Source organism: Eretmochelys imbricata, chromosome 16, assembly GCF_965152235.1.
Source record: "Eretmochelys imbricata isolate rEreImb1 chromosome 16, rEreImb1.hap1, whole genome shotgun sequence".
NCBI lineage: Eukaryota > Metazoa > Chordata > Testudines > Cheloniidae > Eretmochelys > Eretmochelys imbricata.
Window position 1 is genome coordinate 18491873 of NC_135587.1, and position 15563 is coordinate 18507435.

Consider the following 15563-nt stretch of genomic DNA (forward strand, 5'->3'; position numbering starts at 1 on the left):
AAAGATGGGAGGGCCAATACATCTCCAAGAGAGGCGTTCCCCTGCCTCCTTCAGTGGCTGAACATGGGAAGAAAACCAGCTCTCATGCCCACTTTGTTAGAACAATCCCTGGCAGGAGAAGGACCTGTCTGTAGCTACAGCAAAAGTATTGTCTGCACCTAATGTGTCTTCCTGCAGTAGGGCAGCTGCACTAGCTCTTAGTTTTTGTTTCTATTCCCTTTCTCTGTTCTGTTCTAAGGGTCCTTTCTGTGTGGACTGCATTTGGTCTCACTCCTGTTTATTAGGCATCTGGTGTAATGTGCATTTTTAGCAATAAAATGTGGCAGCTTTTTATATGAAAAACTCTCTCTCTTGCTGCCTTTTTTGAAATCACTGTGCTTGTAAGACTCCAAGTGACGCTGCACAAAAGAACGGGCATTTCCCTGGTGTGTGTCTGGGAGCTGTGCATTGGGAGGGGTCATCAGGACAGCATGGTCTCCCGCAGTGCAGGGTGCTGCCCTGGAGTGTTAGAGCCTTTCCTTACAAATCAACGTGATGTCTCATGGCCCACGATCATTGGCGTCAAAACCACTTTATTGTTACAATTCATGAGGGGCCTTTGCCAGCCCACCTTGGGCAGTGGCCAACAATGTAAGCTCTTGTTTCAAATCCTGCTTCCCCTGGGCTGCTTTGCTCTTACAGGCTGTGTTAAGAAACTGCTGGTTTTCTCTGGTCCACAGACTCTTGTTTGTTTGTCTTTAAGGAGCTCTCTTTACATCCAGTACTGTGTTGGAGCTGGTATTGTTATGTAGGTTAAAATTAGCAGCACAGATAGAAATTCCAGGTCGTTAACATTCTGTCCAGAGACCAAAGGTCCCTTAGACTAGTGTTGAGTGACTCATGAAAAGGAAGTGAAATTTCAGTGTGTGATTCTCAAAGACAATGGTTCCATCCAAAATTAGACAGTCACCAACAAGTCACCAACAAGCCTGCATGCCTGATGTATGCACACCTTATTGGCACAGAGAAAATGCCAGCACAAAAATTTTCTTGTGCCCTTGCATGTCAGATTTTGTTTTGAAAGCTCAGCTGAAGGGTGGTGCTCCTAAAGGATCCTCATATGTGGTTCCTCATAAAGGATCTCCGCCCAGTCCTGAAGTAGGATTCGATTTGCTCCAGGGATCGGCCTTTGGTCTCTGGGACACAGCAACCTGTGAAGATGAGGTTCCCTGCGCAGATGACCGCAAAGAACAGGAACGGGACTTCAAGGCCGAAGTCTTGCTGGAAAATAGGACAAATGCCCGCGTGACTCGGGAGCCGAGAGCCATTGAAAGAGTGGGTTAGCAAAATACTGGGGAAAATGAAGGGAAGCGGTAAGTCGACACCTTTCCTCTGTGTCCTCAGACATCATACATGGAGAGGAACATAATGCACAGTGAACCTGTGGAACTCATTGCTAGGGGATGTTGTATAGGGCGAAAGTACAACTGGGTTCAAAAAAGAATGAGAGAAGTTCACGGAGGATAGGTCCATCAGTGGCTATTAGCCAAAATGGTCTGGGAAGCACCTCATGCTCCGGGTGTTCCTAAACCTCTCCCTGCCACAAGCTGGGACTAGACAGCAGGGGATAGATCACTCAGATTTCCCCTGTTCTGTTCACTCCCTCTGAAGCATCTGGCACCAGCCACTGTCAGAAGACAGGATACTAGGCAAGATGGACTATTGGTCTGACCCAGTATGACTGTTCTTATAGACCTAAGGATAGTCTTGGGGTTAAGGCACGGGCGTGGGGATGTGGGGGCAGGAGATATGAGGCTGGTTCACAGCTCGGCCACTAAATTGGTGTGTGGGCCTGCACAGGTCACCTAATCTCTCTGCATCCAAGTTTCCCCCTCTAATGTGGAGACAGTGAGGCTTGTTTCATTAATATGCTTAGTGTGCCTTGGATGGAAGGGGCTAATGGGAGGCAGTGTGGTCCAGTGGATAAATCACCAGGCAGGGAGTCAAAACAGCTGGGCTGTATTCCCAGCTCTGAAGTGTGACCCTGAGCTTCCACTTGCTGCTTCTCCATCTGTAAAATGGAGACAGTGACACTGACTTTCCTTTGCAAGACATTTGGAGACCGCCTGGTGGAAAGTCATATGTGGGCCAACTAAGTGTTCATGTGTCTGCATGAAGTTCTGGAGGAAGCTCGTAATGCCAACCCCAGGTATGATATTTTGGGGCCTGAATCAAGAGATTTAAAAAAATAACAATGATTTTCAGGTTCTTTCTATTGCCTTCTGGTGTCCGGGCCTCAAAGTCACACTCGGGTCATGGTTTCAAGCTTTTGCACTGCAATCATGAGGGCTAGAAATATACTTTAAAAAACAAAAGAAAGCTGAGAGTCTCAGGTCATCACCTGACTCCAGGAGCTGGAGCTTTAAGCAAAACACCAAATATCGCAAGAGTTGCGATAAAATGGTGTGAGCGGGCAGAGCTACCAATGCCTGGATAAAATAGGTCTCATCTTTGTGCTACAGCTCTCCTGACTGTGCTGCCTTCCAAGAGCGGTGTCCCTTGTCCGCGTCCCTGACAGGATTGGCTGTCTCTGCCATATTGCTCCCATGGGGTGGCAGCCTTGGAAGGCCTAGCACCAGTTAGAAAAATGATAATAAATAAATAAATAAAGAGCCAACCCCCGAAGGCCTCCCTCAGGTCAACCTCCGCGTGCTGCCACGAGCTGTACCCACCACGACCAGCAGGAAGAATCTAGTCAGCGCAAAGGCCGTGAGCCAGCTCACGAGGACACAGAGGCCTGACGCCACCCCACGGGCCTTCAGAGGGAGGATCTCTGACATCAGCAACCAGGTGATGGGACCCCAGCCCATGGCATAACCTGGTGGGAGAAAAGGGAGAGATCAGGGGAAAAGCAGAGGACCATAGTGGGTAGGGAGTGGAAAAGTTCCCTGCCAATCCCTGACCCATGTCTGCTCCTATTTCCGTTTCAACCAGCACTCTACCAAGACTAGCCGGTCTTCAAAGTGAGGGATCCATCTTCACATCCAGCCCTTGTTGATTACAGCCCCCTAAGTGGTGGTGATATTCATGTGACAAATACATTCACTGTGCCTCTGATCCCCTCCTCTGCCTATGCCGTTGGTTCCAACACGCCAGACCTCTGAGGGTCTCCACATAAACACTGTTTTTCCCGAGAAACATTTCATTCCTGCCCCAGTCCCTGCTCCAGCGTGGAACCTCCCCAGCTCATATCACACCGGCCCAGGATGGTTAGTCCCGGACGGGGGACACCTCTGCAGCTGGAATATGGATTGTAGCTTCTGTTCATACCCATTATAAAGAGCATGGTAGCCACCAGAGGGATGAGGGTGATGTAGCTGGAGGGCTCTGCAGTAAGGCTTTCTGGATTCACTAGGGTCCCATTAATGACAGCCATGGTAGAGTTGTGAGAAGGCAGCGACGTGTAGTGGATGTAGAGCCCCAGGATCAGGTTTGAGGCAAACATGATCCCAGCTGTTAACAGAGCGCGAGAATAAAGAAACAAAAAGGTGAAATGAAGAGGTGAGGCCCAGTTTTCTCCCCGTGGAGCTCCAGCGAGTTCCATGGAGTTATGTCTCCTGGTTTACACAGGCCTGAGATCGGGAGTCAGACCCATTGGTGAGCTGTGTTGTCCCCCTCTGCTCCAAAGGAAACGAGCCACTGGAGCACCCCACGGTTGCACCATCGCATGAATTAGCATTCGCCCAGCATCCCGGGAGATAAAACTCTCTGGAATTTGGGGCTAGACATACCTGATACGAAGAGAAGAATTTTCCTCCCAGCTTTGTCCATAGAGACGGCGGCGATGAGCACAGACGCCAAGCGAACTCCCCCTACGATAGCTGCATCGTACTCCGGCTTCTACAGTAAAAACAAACAAATAATCAAATAGTAGGAAAGCGAGAAGCAAGATCTGAGGCAGTACAGGTTCCTGCTTGCATCACCTTCAGTCGTAGCCATGGAACTTAGCTACTGTTACTTCTGTGAAAGCCACAGAAGAATGGTCCCTTTAGTTAGATCTAATAAACCAGGCTGCCAACTGCCTGGGGTAAAGTACGACTGGTGTGTGTGTCTGTGTCCCACTGTCGCCCACCAATGGCTGGCACATCAGATCTGCTGGAGAATGGGGCTGTCACCCACATCCTCCTAGGAATTTTGCCATTAGCTCCAATGCTAGAAGCCTGGGACTTTGAAGCTGAAGGTCCCAAGTTCTGTCCCCCATGTTCTGTGAGTGAATTTCCACTGGCAATCATGGAGTCCACCGTTTATGGCCATGGCTTTGGGACAGCAGGGGGCCAGACATGGCCAGAGACAACTCCCCCTTGGAAGCCTGGGGTCTCCCTCTCTCCCTGACTGCAGTGCACAGAGAGGAGGCTCCGCTTGGTGTATGTTTGCTCTACAGGGATAATAGGTTTTTTGCCTTTAACTCAAGAAAGGTTTGCTCTTCCCCAACCCAGTGCATGCGGGGAGCAAAGAGGAGAGAGGTGGAAGGCTTGGCAGGAGGAGTGAAGAGGGCCTCCGCGATGGGCAGAGTGGTGTGAGTCAGAGAGCCATGTCCTGTCCAACCCAGCATTGGACAGAGCAGCAAAGGGGAATCTCTCTTCAGCCCTGCCCATGAGTTGGGTTTGATGCAGGCACCCGGCAATTGCCACAGATGTTTTCCTGGGCAGAATGCACCTGACTGGAACTGGGACATCAACACTAATGCCATTAAAATGTTCTGTAGCAGACTGAGGTGGCTGAACGGGGAAGCCATCCTGCCCCCAAGGTAGGGCACAGCTTTGGGGAGCATTGGCCAATACCCCAGTACAAATACTTTGTGTTGACTAGAACCCACATGCCCCTCACCGCCCGGTCCATCCTGTGCCATTGGGGATGACCTGTGGAGCCTCTCCAGGCTCAGAATGACTGGAGGGTAGGGACAGAAGATGACACATGCTGGGCCTACAGTTTGCAAAGTGACTAGTGATTCTGAGCATCTCAATTTATTGGTGCCCTACCTGAGACTCCTTAGAGGGGCCTGGTTTTCCGGGGGCGGGTGCCTTCTGTACAACCAGCCCCCTTTAAGCTGTCTCAGGTTGAGCCTCCAGAATCACTAGTCACTTGAATATCTAGGCCATGGAGCAAAGAGCCATAGGATGGATCAGAGCAGCTCTGAAGAGCGGGGCTATCGGGTTCAGTCTCCTGCAGTGGGGCCACTGCCCGACGCTTTAGCTGAAAGTCAAAACGCTGTCTGGGTTCTCATATGATTGACCGGAGGTGGAAGGTCAGGTCCCTTGTGGGACTTACCAGTATCACAGCTGTGCTCTGAAATATCGACTGCAAATACACCAGGATGGGGGTGACGCCCGAGAGCTGCTGCAGGAACCTCATTAGCACCGCGATCAGGATTGGCTTGTAAATGAATGGGTCCTTGATCTCCGCGCAGGAAATCCGTCTGCTCTAGACACACAGACAGAGTGCGGAAAGGTAAACACGCGTTTGCACTCATGGGGCCAGATCTGGCACGTAAAGAACAGAGCAGGTGAATGGTGAGAAATCCCGGGTTGTTTTCATCCCTCGGTCTCCAAGCTCTGCTCAGTGGTGGGGAAGTCTAGACACACAGACAGAGAAGTCTAGACACACGGACAGAGAGAGGAAAGGTAAACACGCGTTTGCACTCATGGGGCCAGATCTGGCACGTAAAGAACAGAGCAGGTGAATGGTGAGAAATCCTGGGTCGTTTTCATCCCTCGGTCTCCAAGCTCTGCTCAGTGGTGGGGAAGTCTCATTACGCCGTTAGAGAGGGGAAGGTGATGTGCCCAAGGTCACACAGCAAGTGTGTGGCAGGGCTGGAAACAGAACCCAATTGTCCTGAGGCCCCATACTTTGGGCCACTCTGCTTCTCCCAGTCAGGCACACAGGGTAATGCTTACAGTCCATGGGAGCTGGAGGGGGGGAAAGGAGGCTGTGTTTCTAACGTTTTTTTGTATGAATTCCCAGCATGCCCCAGTGCAGTGGCCCCATCCCACCGCACCTGTTGCCTCACGCTTTCTTTGATTTGCTCAAATTCCCGGCGGAAATCCGTGTTCTGTCCCCGGAGCCAGCGCAGCACCCCGACCGCCTCGTCGTTCTTCCCCTTCGAGATGAGGAAACGGGGCGAGTTGGGCATGAAGCAGAGCAGAATGATCATAGTGAGAACCGGCACCTCCCCAGCCACAGCCAGCCAGCGCCAGGAGAGCTTCAGGCCTGCAGGAAGCAGCAGCAGGATGTTAAAGGCAGGGCTGCCCAGGAAATGATCTCCCCACCCCTTCCCTCCCCCCAAAAGTTTTGATTCAAATAAAAAAATTGGTTTCATTAAAAAAATCATTTTTTGTGTGTTTTCGTCAAAAAAACTAAACGTTTTCAGCTATTGAAATTTTTTTTTGTTTTTCAACAAAAGCATCAAAATTTGGGACACAATGGCCATTTTTCATGAAAAATCCTGTTTGGAAAAGCCATTTTCCATCAGAAAAAGTGTTTCAATGGAAAAGTTTCAACCCACTCTAGCTAGACGGCAGCTGGCTAGACCTTTCTTTCTCTGCAGGACCCCATCCCAGCCCTCCCAACAGACCAGGGGCCCATTGAATGTGGTGTCCTGCCTCCAGCAGCTGGCAGCACCCAATAGAAATGGAGAAGAGTTCCTCCATGGCCAGCTGTTCTGGGCTGCACACAGTGGTGGAAATAACCTTTCTTCATTCTTGATGACGCCGGGACTGAGGTGCCCAGTCATTGTAGTACCAACTTAATTGCTGCAAATCTACCCACACTGGGCATGTGGTCATTATCTGTACCCATCTGACCGCTGCGGTTTTCCCAGGTCTCCTCTGTAGAGTGAAGAGTCAAGACTCAACAGTCTCCTGCCAAGATGCTACTGCAATGCACGCTCATCCTTTGTGGTGACCTTAGCTGGGTGGTCACCTTAGCTCCTCCTGGAGTTTCCACTAGGTTCTGCCTCTTTTCATTCACATATTCATGATTTGCCCAGTGACCCCTCAAAATACGAAAGGAAAACAGTCTCTGTGGTGTGTACTTGCCCAGTGCATACAGGATGAGGGAGCCAAGGACAGCCATGATCTGAGGGCACGCGCCCAAAGCTCCTCTGACCCCAGGGTGAGAGATCTCGGAGATATAGACCTAGAAGAGAGTAACACTGTGGTTACAGGGCAGGAAGGGGTGTGTGTCACTCCCCAAACTCTGCAGCGTGCCTGCCAGGAGCGTCCTGGGAAAAGCCAGTGGGAAAGCAGGAGCACTGTTCTAAATGAAAAAAGAAAAGGAGGACTTGTGGCACCTTAGAGACTAACAAATTTGTTAGTCTCTAAGGTGCCACAAGTCCTCCTTTTCTTTTTGCGGATACAGACTAACACGGCTGCTACTCTGAAACCTGTTCTAAATGAGTCGTCTCTGTTGTCAGGGCAAGCAACGGAGCAAGGCCACAGCCTGGTTATTTTCAGTCTTGCCCAATTTCTGTCTTCCCTATTTTGAGCCACCCTGAGCTGATATTACTGTCAATGCATCCTGCATGTAGGAGGAAGTAACTGTGGTGAGGACGGCAGCACAGGGCAAAGACCAGCTCTTCACTTCTTCCTGTGGGCGTGGGCATCTAGTGGTGCGGAAAGGTGCTGACTGACAGCTTTCAGGGCCTTAGTTCTCTCCTTAGCCAGAGCACAGAAACTGCCCCCCTCCCTGCCTCCCTGCGCCTCCCCCAGAGCTGGAGGAACCAACTGTGCAAGTCATAGAATCTTAGAATATCAGGGTTGAAAGGGACCTCAGGAAGTCATCTAGTCCAACCCCCTGCTCAAAGCAGGACCAATCCCCAATTAAATCATCCCAGCCAGGGCTTTGTCAAGCCTGACCTTAAAAACTTCTAAGGAAGGAGATTCTACCACCTCCCTAGGTAACGCATTCCAGTGTTTCACCACCCTCCTAGTGAAAACGTTTTTCCTAATATCCAACCAAAACCTCCCCCACTGCAACTTGAGACCATTACTCCTTGTCCTGTCCTCTTCTACCACTGAGAATAGTCTAGAACCATTCTCTCTGGAACCACCTCTCAGGTAGTTGAAAGCAGCTATCAAATCCCCCCTCTTTCTTCTCTTCTGCAGACTAAACAATCCCAGTTCCCTCAGCCTCTCCTCATAAGTCATGTGTTCCAGATCCCTAATCATTTTTGTTGCCCTTCGCTGGACTCTCTCCAATTTATCCACATCCTTCTTGTAGTGTGGGGCCCAAAACTGGACACAGTACTCCAGATGAGGCCTCACCAATGTCGAATAGAGGGGGACGATCACGTCCCTCGATCTGCTCGCTATGCCCCTACTTATACATCCCAAAATGCCATTGGCCTTCTTGGCAACAAGGGCACACTGCTGGCTCATATCCAGCTTCTCATCCGCTGTCACCCCTAGGTCCTTTTCCGCAGAACTGCTGCCTAGCCATTCGGTCCCTAGTCTGTAGCTGTGCATTGGGTTTTTCCGTCCTAAGTGCAGGACCCTGCACTTATCCTTATTGAACCTCATCAGATTTCTTTTGGCCCAATCCTCCAATTTGTATAGGTCCCTCTGTATCCTAGCTCAGTGGTCAGGCCCATTCAACGCTTGACTTCTCTGCAGCGATTGCCAGGAGGGGCATCCCTGGGAGAAGCACCCAACTCATTGCACACAGGCTGCCCAATCGCCACTGAGTAACAGGGCACTGCGGGTTCGGTGCCCGGCAAGGGAAGTCACCTGTGTCCCAATACCAGCCCCGAGCAGGCACCTGACCCTGCTGTGACGTTCAAGGCCGTCAATTACTATAGCAGCAGTAGGGCCTGGTTATTGCACCCCAAGTCCCAAGGCCTGGCTGGGGTAACCTCGACAGCGGATTAAATGTGGAGCCCCGTCTCCAGCCCGTGATCGAACTTGCTACCTCGGCTAATGCCCCAGGGAGGGAGGAGCGGAGGGGGAGAGGCAATGAGCCGTTGCCCTGTTAACTCATTGACGCTTCGTTACCGGTATGGATGCCGCCGTCACGCCGCCCGCGTAGCCCGTCAGCAGCCGCCCCAGCAGCAGCATCCAGACTCCCTGGGCACTGCCCATGAAGGCGTATCCGACAGCAGAAGGGACAGCTGAGAACATGATGCTCAGCTTCCGACCCAGGCGGTCATTCAGGAGCATGGCGCTGAGGCCTCCGGCGGCAGCTCCCAGCGTGAACACGGACTGCAAAAGGAGGGTGCGTGGAAGGTACATGGCGGCTCTGTGCCCTCCCACGGCAAGTCGGAGGGGGACGGCCTGGCCCGAGTGACCGGAATGGCAAAACTCCCGTGGATTCCCAGCAGCCTGGCTCTGAGTCACTGTCAGATTTGCAAACCTCTCTCTGGTGGAGCTGCTGTCTCCTACCAACCCTCGTTCGGGCCTTCCTGTGTATCCTGGCCAGAGCCCTGGAAGTTTCCTCCCACCTTGACCGCCATTCCATTCCTTCCCCCGTCAGAGCCCCGCCATCACCAGTCACCTGGTGGCATCCTGGAGCGACATATGCACATTTTGCCCTTTCACAGTCACCTGGGCCTACGGTTTCAAAAGCGCCTGGTGACTGTGGGGGGTCTCACTTTTTGGGGGGGCCCAACTTGAGATCCCTAAAAAGGGAGCCTGATTTCCAGAGAGTGCTGAGCACCCACCCTCTGAAAAACAGGCCCTTCAAGGAGTCTCGGGTTGGGACCGACTAGTCCCGTGTGGAAATGCAGGGCTCTTTAACCCAGCATCTCCCAGCACGGGATCGGCATAAATCACCTCTCGCAGCTTGGCTGCCATGTGTGTGCTGTTCCCCTCAGCGGGGTGACTCGCCACTTCTTACCCCAAACCAGGATTCCTCCACCCGGGTGATTTTCAAGGCGGGGATGTTGGATGTTTCCAAGGCAGGGATCACAGGGGACGTGTAAACCAGCGCGTACCCAAAATTGAAGTTCCCCAGGACGGCAGCGAAAGCTGCTAGAAAGAGCCGCTTGTTTTGAAGGGTTCTGTGGGAGAAAGACAGACCAAGAGATGGAGCAGGGAAGAGAGGACAGGGTGTTTGGGGGCGGGGGTGGTTGTGGGTGTATTAAGCTAACATTGCTCTCGACAGAATAAAGAATGAGATCAAGCCCTATTTATCCCAAAGGATTTTCCTCACTAGGCTCCCAGGCACTTCTATTGCCCCACCCCCAACCCCTGCTTTACCTTTGGGCCCCTCTTTTCCAGCCCTCCTTGATTTTGTTGGTTACAGATTCTGGAGCATGTGGGTGGAATGGGCTTGTCAACGGCCTTTTTGCTGTGTGGAGCCCTGAGCAGCGCCTGGGGACGGGGGCGCGTTATACACAACGTTATCATTAATGCATAACTGTAGTCCCTTCTACATAATGGACCCGTGTGTAAGCGTCCCCCCTTTAAGCTGTCCCGTTGTGAGTGGGAGACCGGGACCTTGTGGGTTATAAGGGTGGGGAGGGGGGTAGCTGGAGACTTCAGGCAGGTTGGGCTGTGAAATATGAGCCCTTCCAAAGTCAGCGAGGTCTTTAAACCTGATTTTCAGGTTCCAGGAACCCGAGGCTGAAGAATGCAGAAGTGGTGGTGGGGCTGCCTCCATGTGGTGCACTGCAGTTCCTCCGCTCCCTTTAGCCCTTGGCAGCTGGGGAGAGGGCTGTCTGGGGGCAGTTTACCTTTCGAAAGCTGGTAAATCCTCGTTTAGTATTAGTTCCAGTGCCCAGGCGCACCCTGGGTAGGGGCCGTGCAGTCACAGAACACAAAGCTGTCACTCTCCCAGAGCGGGACCCAAACCAGCGTCCCACCCAGGCCAAAGCACACATCTGCCCAGCTTAGGGTGCATCGACCCAGCAAACCCTCCCCGTGGTAGCGAGTCTCAGCACCCAGGGCTGGTGCTGGGGAGCGACAACTCGCAGTGTAATCATTCAGGCTCTGAGAGCCTCCCCTCCGCGGGGGGGTTTCAGAGCCAGGGCGTGAGCCCAGCAAGCCGGAGTCAGTGGACCCAGGTGCTGAGCCTTGCTGCTGTGGGTCTGTTGGTACTGTGTAGACGTGCCCAGAGACGCTTATCTGGCCCCCATTACTGTCGTGTGTGAGCGCCTCACAGTCCTTAGTGTCGGCATCTTCACAGCCCCCCACCCCCGCCCCGGGAAGCAGGGCAGGGCTTTCATCCCTGTTGTGCTGACGGGCAGCTGAGGCAGAGAGAGGCAAAGTGACCCGCCCAAAGTCACACAGGATGTCTGTGGCATAGCAGGGACTTGAACCCAGGTCCTAGGCTACATCCCTAACCACTGGACAATCCTTCCTCTCCCTATAGCCCTACCCCCTCTACACACACACAAGCCCACGCACCCCCAGTGCACTTAGCATTCAGCCCCACCAGCCCGGCAAAGCCAGCAGTCCTGGTGTCTGGCTCATCTGAGCAAGAGCCAGCCGCGGAACAGAGCTCTGGGCGCTGACTGCTAGGCTCTGACCTCCCTGTGGGCACAGGGCCTGTCGCAGTGGGGCCAGACAGAGGGGTGTCCCGGCCATTCAGGGCCATCTAGCTGTGCATGTTGGTAGCCCAGGACAGCGCGTGAGCGCCTTGCAGTTCATCTCGCCCCCCCGCAGCATTCCCAGCATAGCCTTGTCGATACCAGGGGAGCGGTGCCAGTTTGAACCAGCTGCACCTGTTACACTCAGTCATTGCTTCTGGTCTTAAACTAAACAGCGAGCTGTGTGTGGCAGGGCCTGGTTCTCAGTGTGTGCGTACAGCGCCTGGCACAGCAGGGCTCCGGGTCCTGTCTGGGGCTCCGGGTGCCACCTGAATACCAATGACTCAATAATGGTCCTGGACAGTGAGGAGTAGATGAGGCCTTTCTTCCAACCCCACTGAAATGGGCACAGGCAGGGAGAGGAGCAGCCCCAGTACAGGTGTGTCACTCCTACATGCTCCTCTCGGAGAGCAATGGCCACAGCTGGGCTCCCATCAGTCAGACCCCTGCCCCCAGGCAAAGAGCGCAGCGGGGCGAGCCCAGCTCCTACCTGATGTATTCCCGGTCCAGCTGGTGGGCATCCCTCTGAGGGAAGGTCTGATACGCTGAGCTGGGCGCTCCCAGGAGCGGTTTCTGTACGCTGGCGTCCATGGGGGCGACTGTCCTCGTCTCTCCAGTGGATGGGCAGCGCGGGCTGCAGGAGCCACCGTCCCCAGGGGGTGTGATGCCTCTGCAGCTTTCTGGGCTGCTGCTAGCTTGGGATTGTCTCAAAGGGACAAGCAGGAACAAAGTCGAATGAAAGCGAAAGAGAGCGAGAGATGCGAGGAGGCAGCTCAAAGCCTTGCTTAACCGGTGCAATCTGTGCCCGTGGGTGAGCGGCTGAGCGCCCCAGAAGAGGAAGCTGGCTGGGACCAGGAAATGTGAAAAAGTGACAGGGAAATAATCATCCCCCTCGCCCCACCCCCACTGCCACCCCATCCCACCCTGTCCTCCACCCTTTCCTCCTTCAGTCACCCACTCTTCCTCCTCGCTCACTCCTGAGCTCACATGCCTCATCATCTGGCCCTGTCTCTTCCCCGCACCCTTCTTGTGTGAGAGACAGAGAGAAGGGGAGGGCAACTCCCCTGGGCGGCACATGGCCAGGGACAGCTGGCATGCCCCATGTGGCATAGCAAGGGGAGGGTGGCATGCTCCATACTGATGTGGCAAAGGGAGCCTGGCATGCCCCCTACTTGGGGAAAGCATCTCCACCAGGGCACCTGGTGCCTCTGTCAGGGTGTGGCTGGTGCAGCCACATGGCTCGGGGGGAGCTCTGGTCACAAGCACAAACTGAAAGACTGAGATCGATGACCGATACAGCGAAACAGGACCGATGAGCCGGGCGGGACCTGTTCCTACAGCCGTGGGGGTAACGCTGTGATGGCCCCTTGGCCCTGGTGGCTGGTGTCAGGGCTGAGAGGAGAGCGGGTAGCTACGTGTGTGCTTAGTGTGATCAGGATCTCACTGGAGCCCTTGACTCCACAGAAAAGCCCTTTCCCATCCCGCTGCTTCATTACCCTGTGTCCTGGCCAGGCAGGGAGCACGGGGCTGAGACTCACTAGCACTGAGGATCTCTAACATCTCCCTTCCCGGGGCCTCTGCTCGCACGCATTGGAGCACAGCAATCCTGCACCATCAGGGGCATGCAGGATCGAGGGCAAACCTCGTCCCCCAGGAACCAGTCCCTCCAGCCTTCTGGAAGACTCATTCCTGCAAACGGCAATTAGGCAGGTAGCCAGGCACGACTGGAGGATCAGTAGCGAAGGGCCCAAACCACAACTTGCAACCAGCCATCCCAGACCTTGGGGAAGTTTGGCTCCGGAGCCAGACACTGCAGCTGGTTTCTAGGTCTATGGTGGGTCTAACAGCACCCCAGCTCCAGCCTCCCCAGGCTTTGGGGATTGGGGTTACGGGTCTGTGATGGTGGGATGAACTTGCAGAAACGTGCCAGAGTGGCTCTTCTGGTGGGGAACCAGATCTGAAATCATGGAGGGAGGATCTGGCTTACACCAGGGCCAATGATAAGCTTTGGCATTGAGGGACTCAGCCTGTGACAAGAGGTTATCTGGGCAGGTGCAACCCGGGGGAGCAGAGTTGGGCTTGGCAGATTTCCATGTTTACTTTCTAATAATTTGAACAGCTAAAATCTGTGGTTCCTTGTAACTGTATTTTTAATATTTATCTATTTAAATATTCACAGTTGTGGGCAATTATGGGGGAACATCAGGCAGTTGGGGGGCGGGGGTCACACAATAATTATTGAATGACAGTAGAGGTTGAGAATCAAAAGTGAAAGCTTAAGAGCTGGTAAATCACCAACAGTCACCATCACATATCCGAACAGACACAGTAAAGGTCCTTAAATCAAACGCCAGGTTCTCAAGCAAATCTGTCTCATTTTGGTTAGCTGCAAATGTCGAGAGTTCTCCATGGAAATATTTCTTTCTGGTGGTTCATGTGTGTAGGGTGAAATCAACATTTCCCGAATCCTCCCAAGCCCAAGGATAGTACAGTGAGGCCTGGGATGGAGGGCCCCTTTTGGACTCCTCTCAATGCCATTCCCACAGCAGTCTGAGGAGTCACTGTGGGGGTGGCTCTCTGCCACAGGAGACTGTCTGAGCTGGTTTCTCTTGTGCACACACACAGCCCTGACTGCATCAGGGCTGTGTAAGCAGATTTTATTTGGAGTCAGAGTCATGCTGGGACATTACCTTTGACTCAGGCGTCAGATTTCCCTGAAGGAAGAGAGCTCCGAGCGCGAGGGGCGTTTGGAACCCGAGGCCATAGTTCAGCTCATCTGAAAATTGCCCAAGCCAGGGCATGACCCTGTCCGCGTGGACCCTCAGCAGCACTTGCCCAGCTAGGAGGAAGAGTCTGGCAAAGCCACATTCTCAGCAGTTCTGACCACATGGCTTTGAAACCCCACTGGGGACTCTCTGCTCTGATGTAACGTTCTCAGGCTGGGTTCTGCTCTGCATTGCCCTGGATTGACACTGAAAGCAGAAGCTGGTCCTTGACAGACACGGATGGGTAGGTGCCAATTAACTCCTCTCTGTGATCAGGACCACTGGTCGTTTATCCGGCTCTGCTATAAAGCTGAAGGGCCTTTTCCTCGGGTCGGTTAACCACATGCAAAGGCAATAAACTCCTAGAGAGAGGCAAGCAGCAGCCAGATTCACCACGTGAAATTAAAAAACCTGCTTTGACGGTGAATACTCTTTTGCGTCTGATGCATCTGAACTCGCCACAACTTGGGAAACCTTCTGCCTGAACTCTGGACCACCCCAGGGAGAAAAGGCAGCGTTTCAAAGGGTGTAGCTACATTGCCATCTGGTGGCGACAGGCAGGAACTGCACTTGGTTCTCAGTACCATCTGCCAGGCTGGCACTGTGTTAGAATTGGATCCATCCAGGGGCGAAAGTAAGTTAGAGGACTTACCGGTATGCCGGGGTCCTGAGCAGCGGGCATAGCCTCAACCGGAAGAGGCAGGGCCTTAAATCCCCTGGCCCTTTAAATCTTGATTCAAAGGGCCAGGGCTCCAGCTGCGGTAGTGGGGGCTGGGAGCCCAGGGCCCTTTAAATCACACCCGAGCTACCAGCTGCAGAGGCGGCTGGGAGCCCTGGTGCTTGGGGGCGATTTAAAGGGCCCAGGGCTCCAGCTGCTGCAGCGGAGCCCCAGGCCCTTTAAATCACTGAGGAGCCCTGGGGGCTCCCGGCTGCCACCGCTACCCCAGGGCTCTGGGCTCTGGGCTCTGGCAGAGCTTTAAAGGGCCTGGGGCTCCGCTGTGGTAGCAGCTGCCGGAGCCCTGTGCCCTTTAAATCTCCGCCTGAGCCCTGCTACCGCCCTGGCCCTTTAAATGCCCGCCGGAGTCCCACCGCCGCTACCCCAGGGCTTTGGCAGCAGGGCTCAGGCAGGGATTTAAAGGCCGGGGCAGTAGGGGTGGCTGGAGCTCCGGGGCTCTTTAAATCCCGCCAGAGCACCCCGCACCCCTACCCCAGGGCTCGGGCAGCAGGGCTCAGGCAGG

General features: G+C 53.7%; 1 protein-coding gene across 2 annotated transcripts; it reads right to left on the reverse strand.

Moving 5' to 3' along the window:
- Positions 1-583: 583 nt before the first annotated feature.
- SLC2A6 (solute carrier family 2 member 6) lies at positions 584-12391 on the reverse strand. 2 transcript variants are annotated; one of them, XM_077835889.1, is made up of 10 exons: positions 12051-12391; positions 9868-10030; positions 9027-9233; positions 7074-7173; positions 6035-6246; positions 5308-5460; positions 3771-3879; positions 3310-3492; positions 2712-2857; positions 584-1256 (listed from the first exon to the last, which is right to left on the reverse strand). In XM_077835889.1, the coding sequence occupies exons 1-10, from the start codon at positions 12149-12151 to the stop codon at positions 1110-1112; spliced, it is 1521 nt and encodes a 506-aa protein (XP_077692015.1). In that variant the 5' UTR covers positions 12152-12391; the 3' UTR covers positions 584-1109. The 2 variants fall into 2 exon arrangements, with proteins under 2 accessions (XP_077692015.1, XP_077692014.1); XM_077835888.1 differs by having other exon boundaries at positions 584-1260.
- Positions 12392-15563: the final 3172 nt, after the last annotated feature.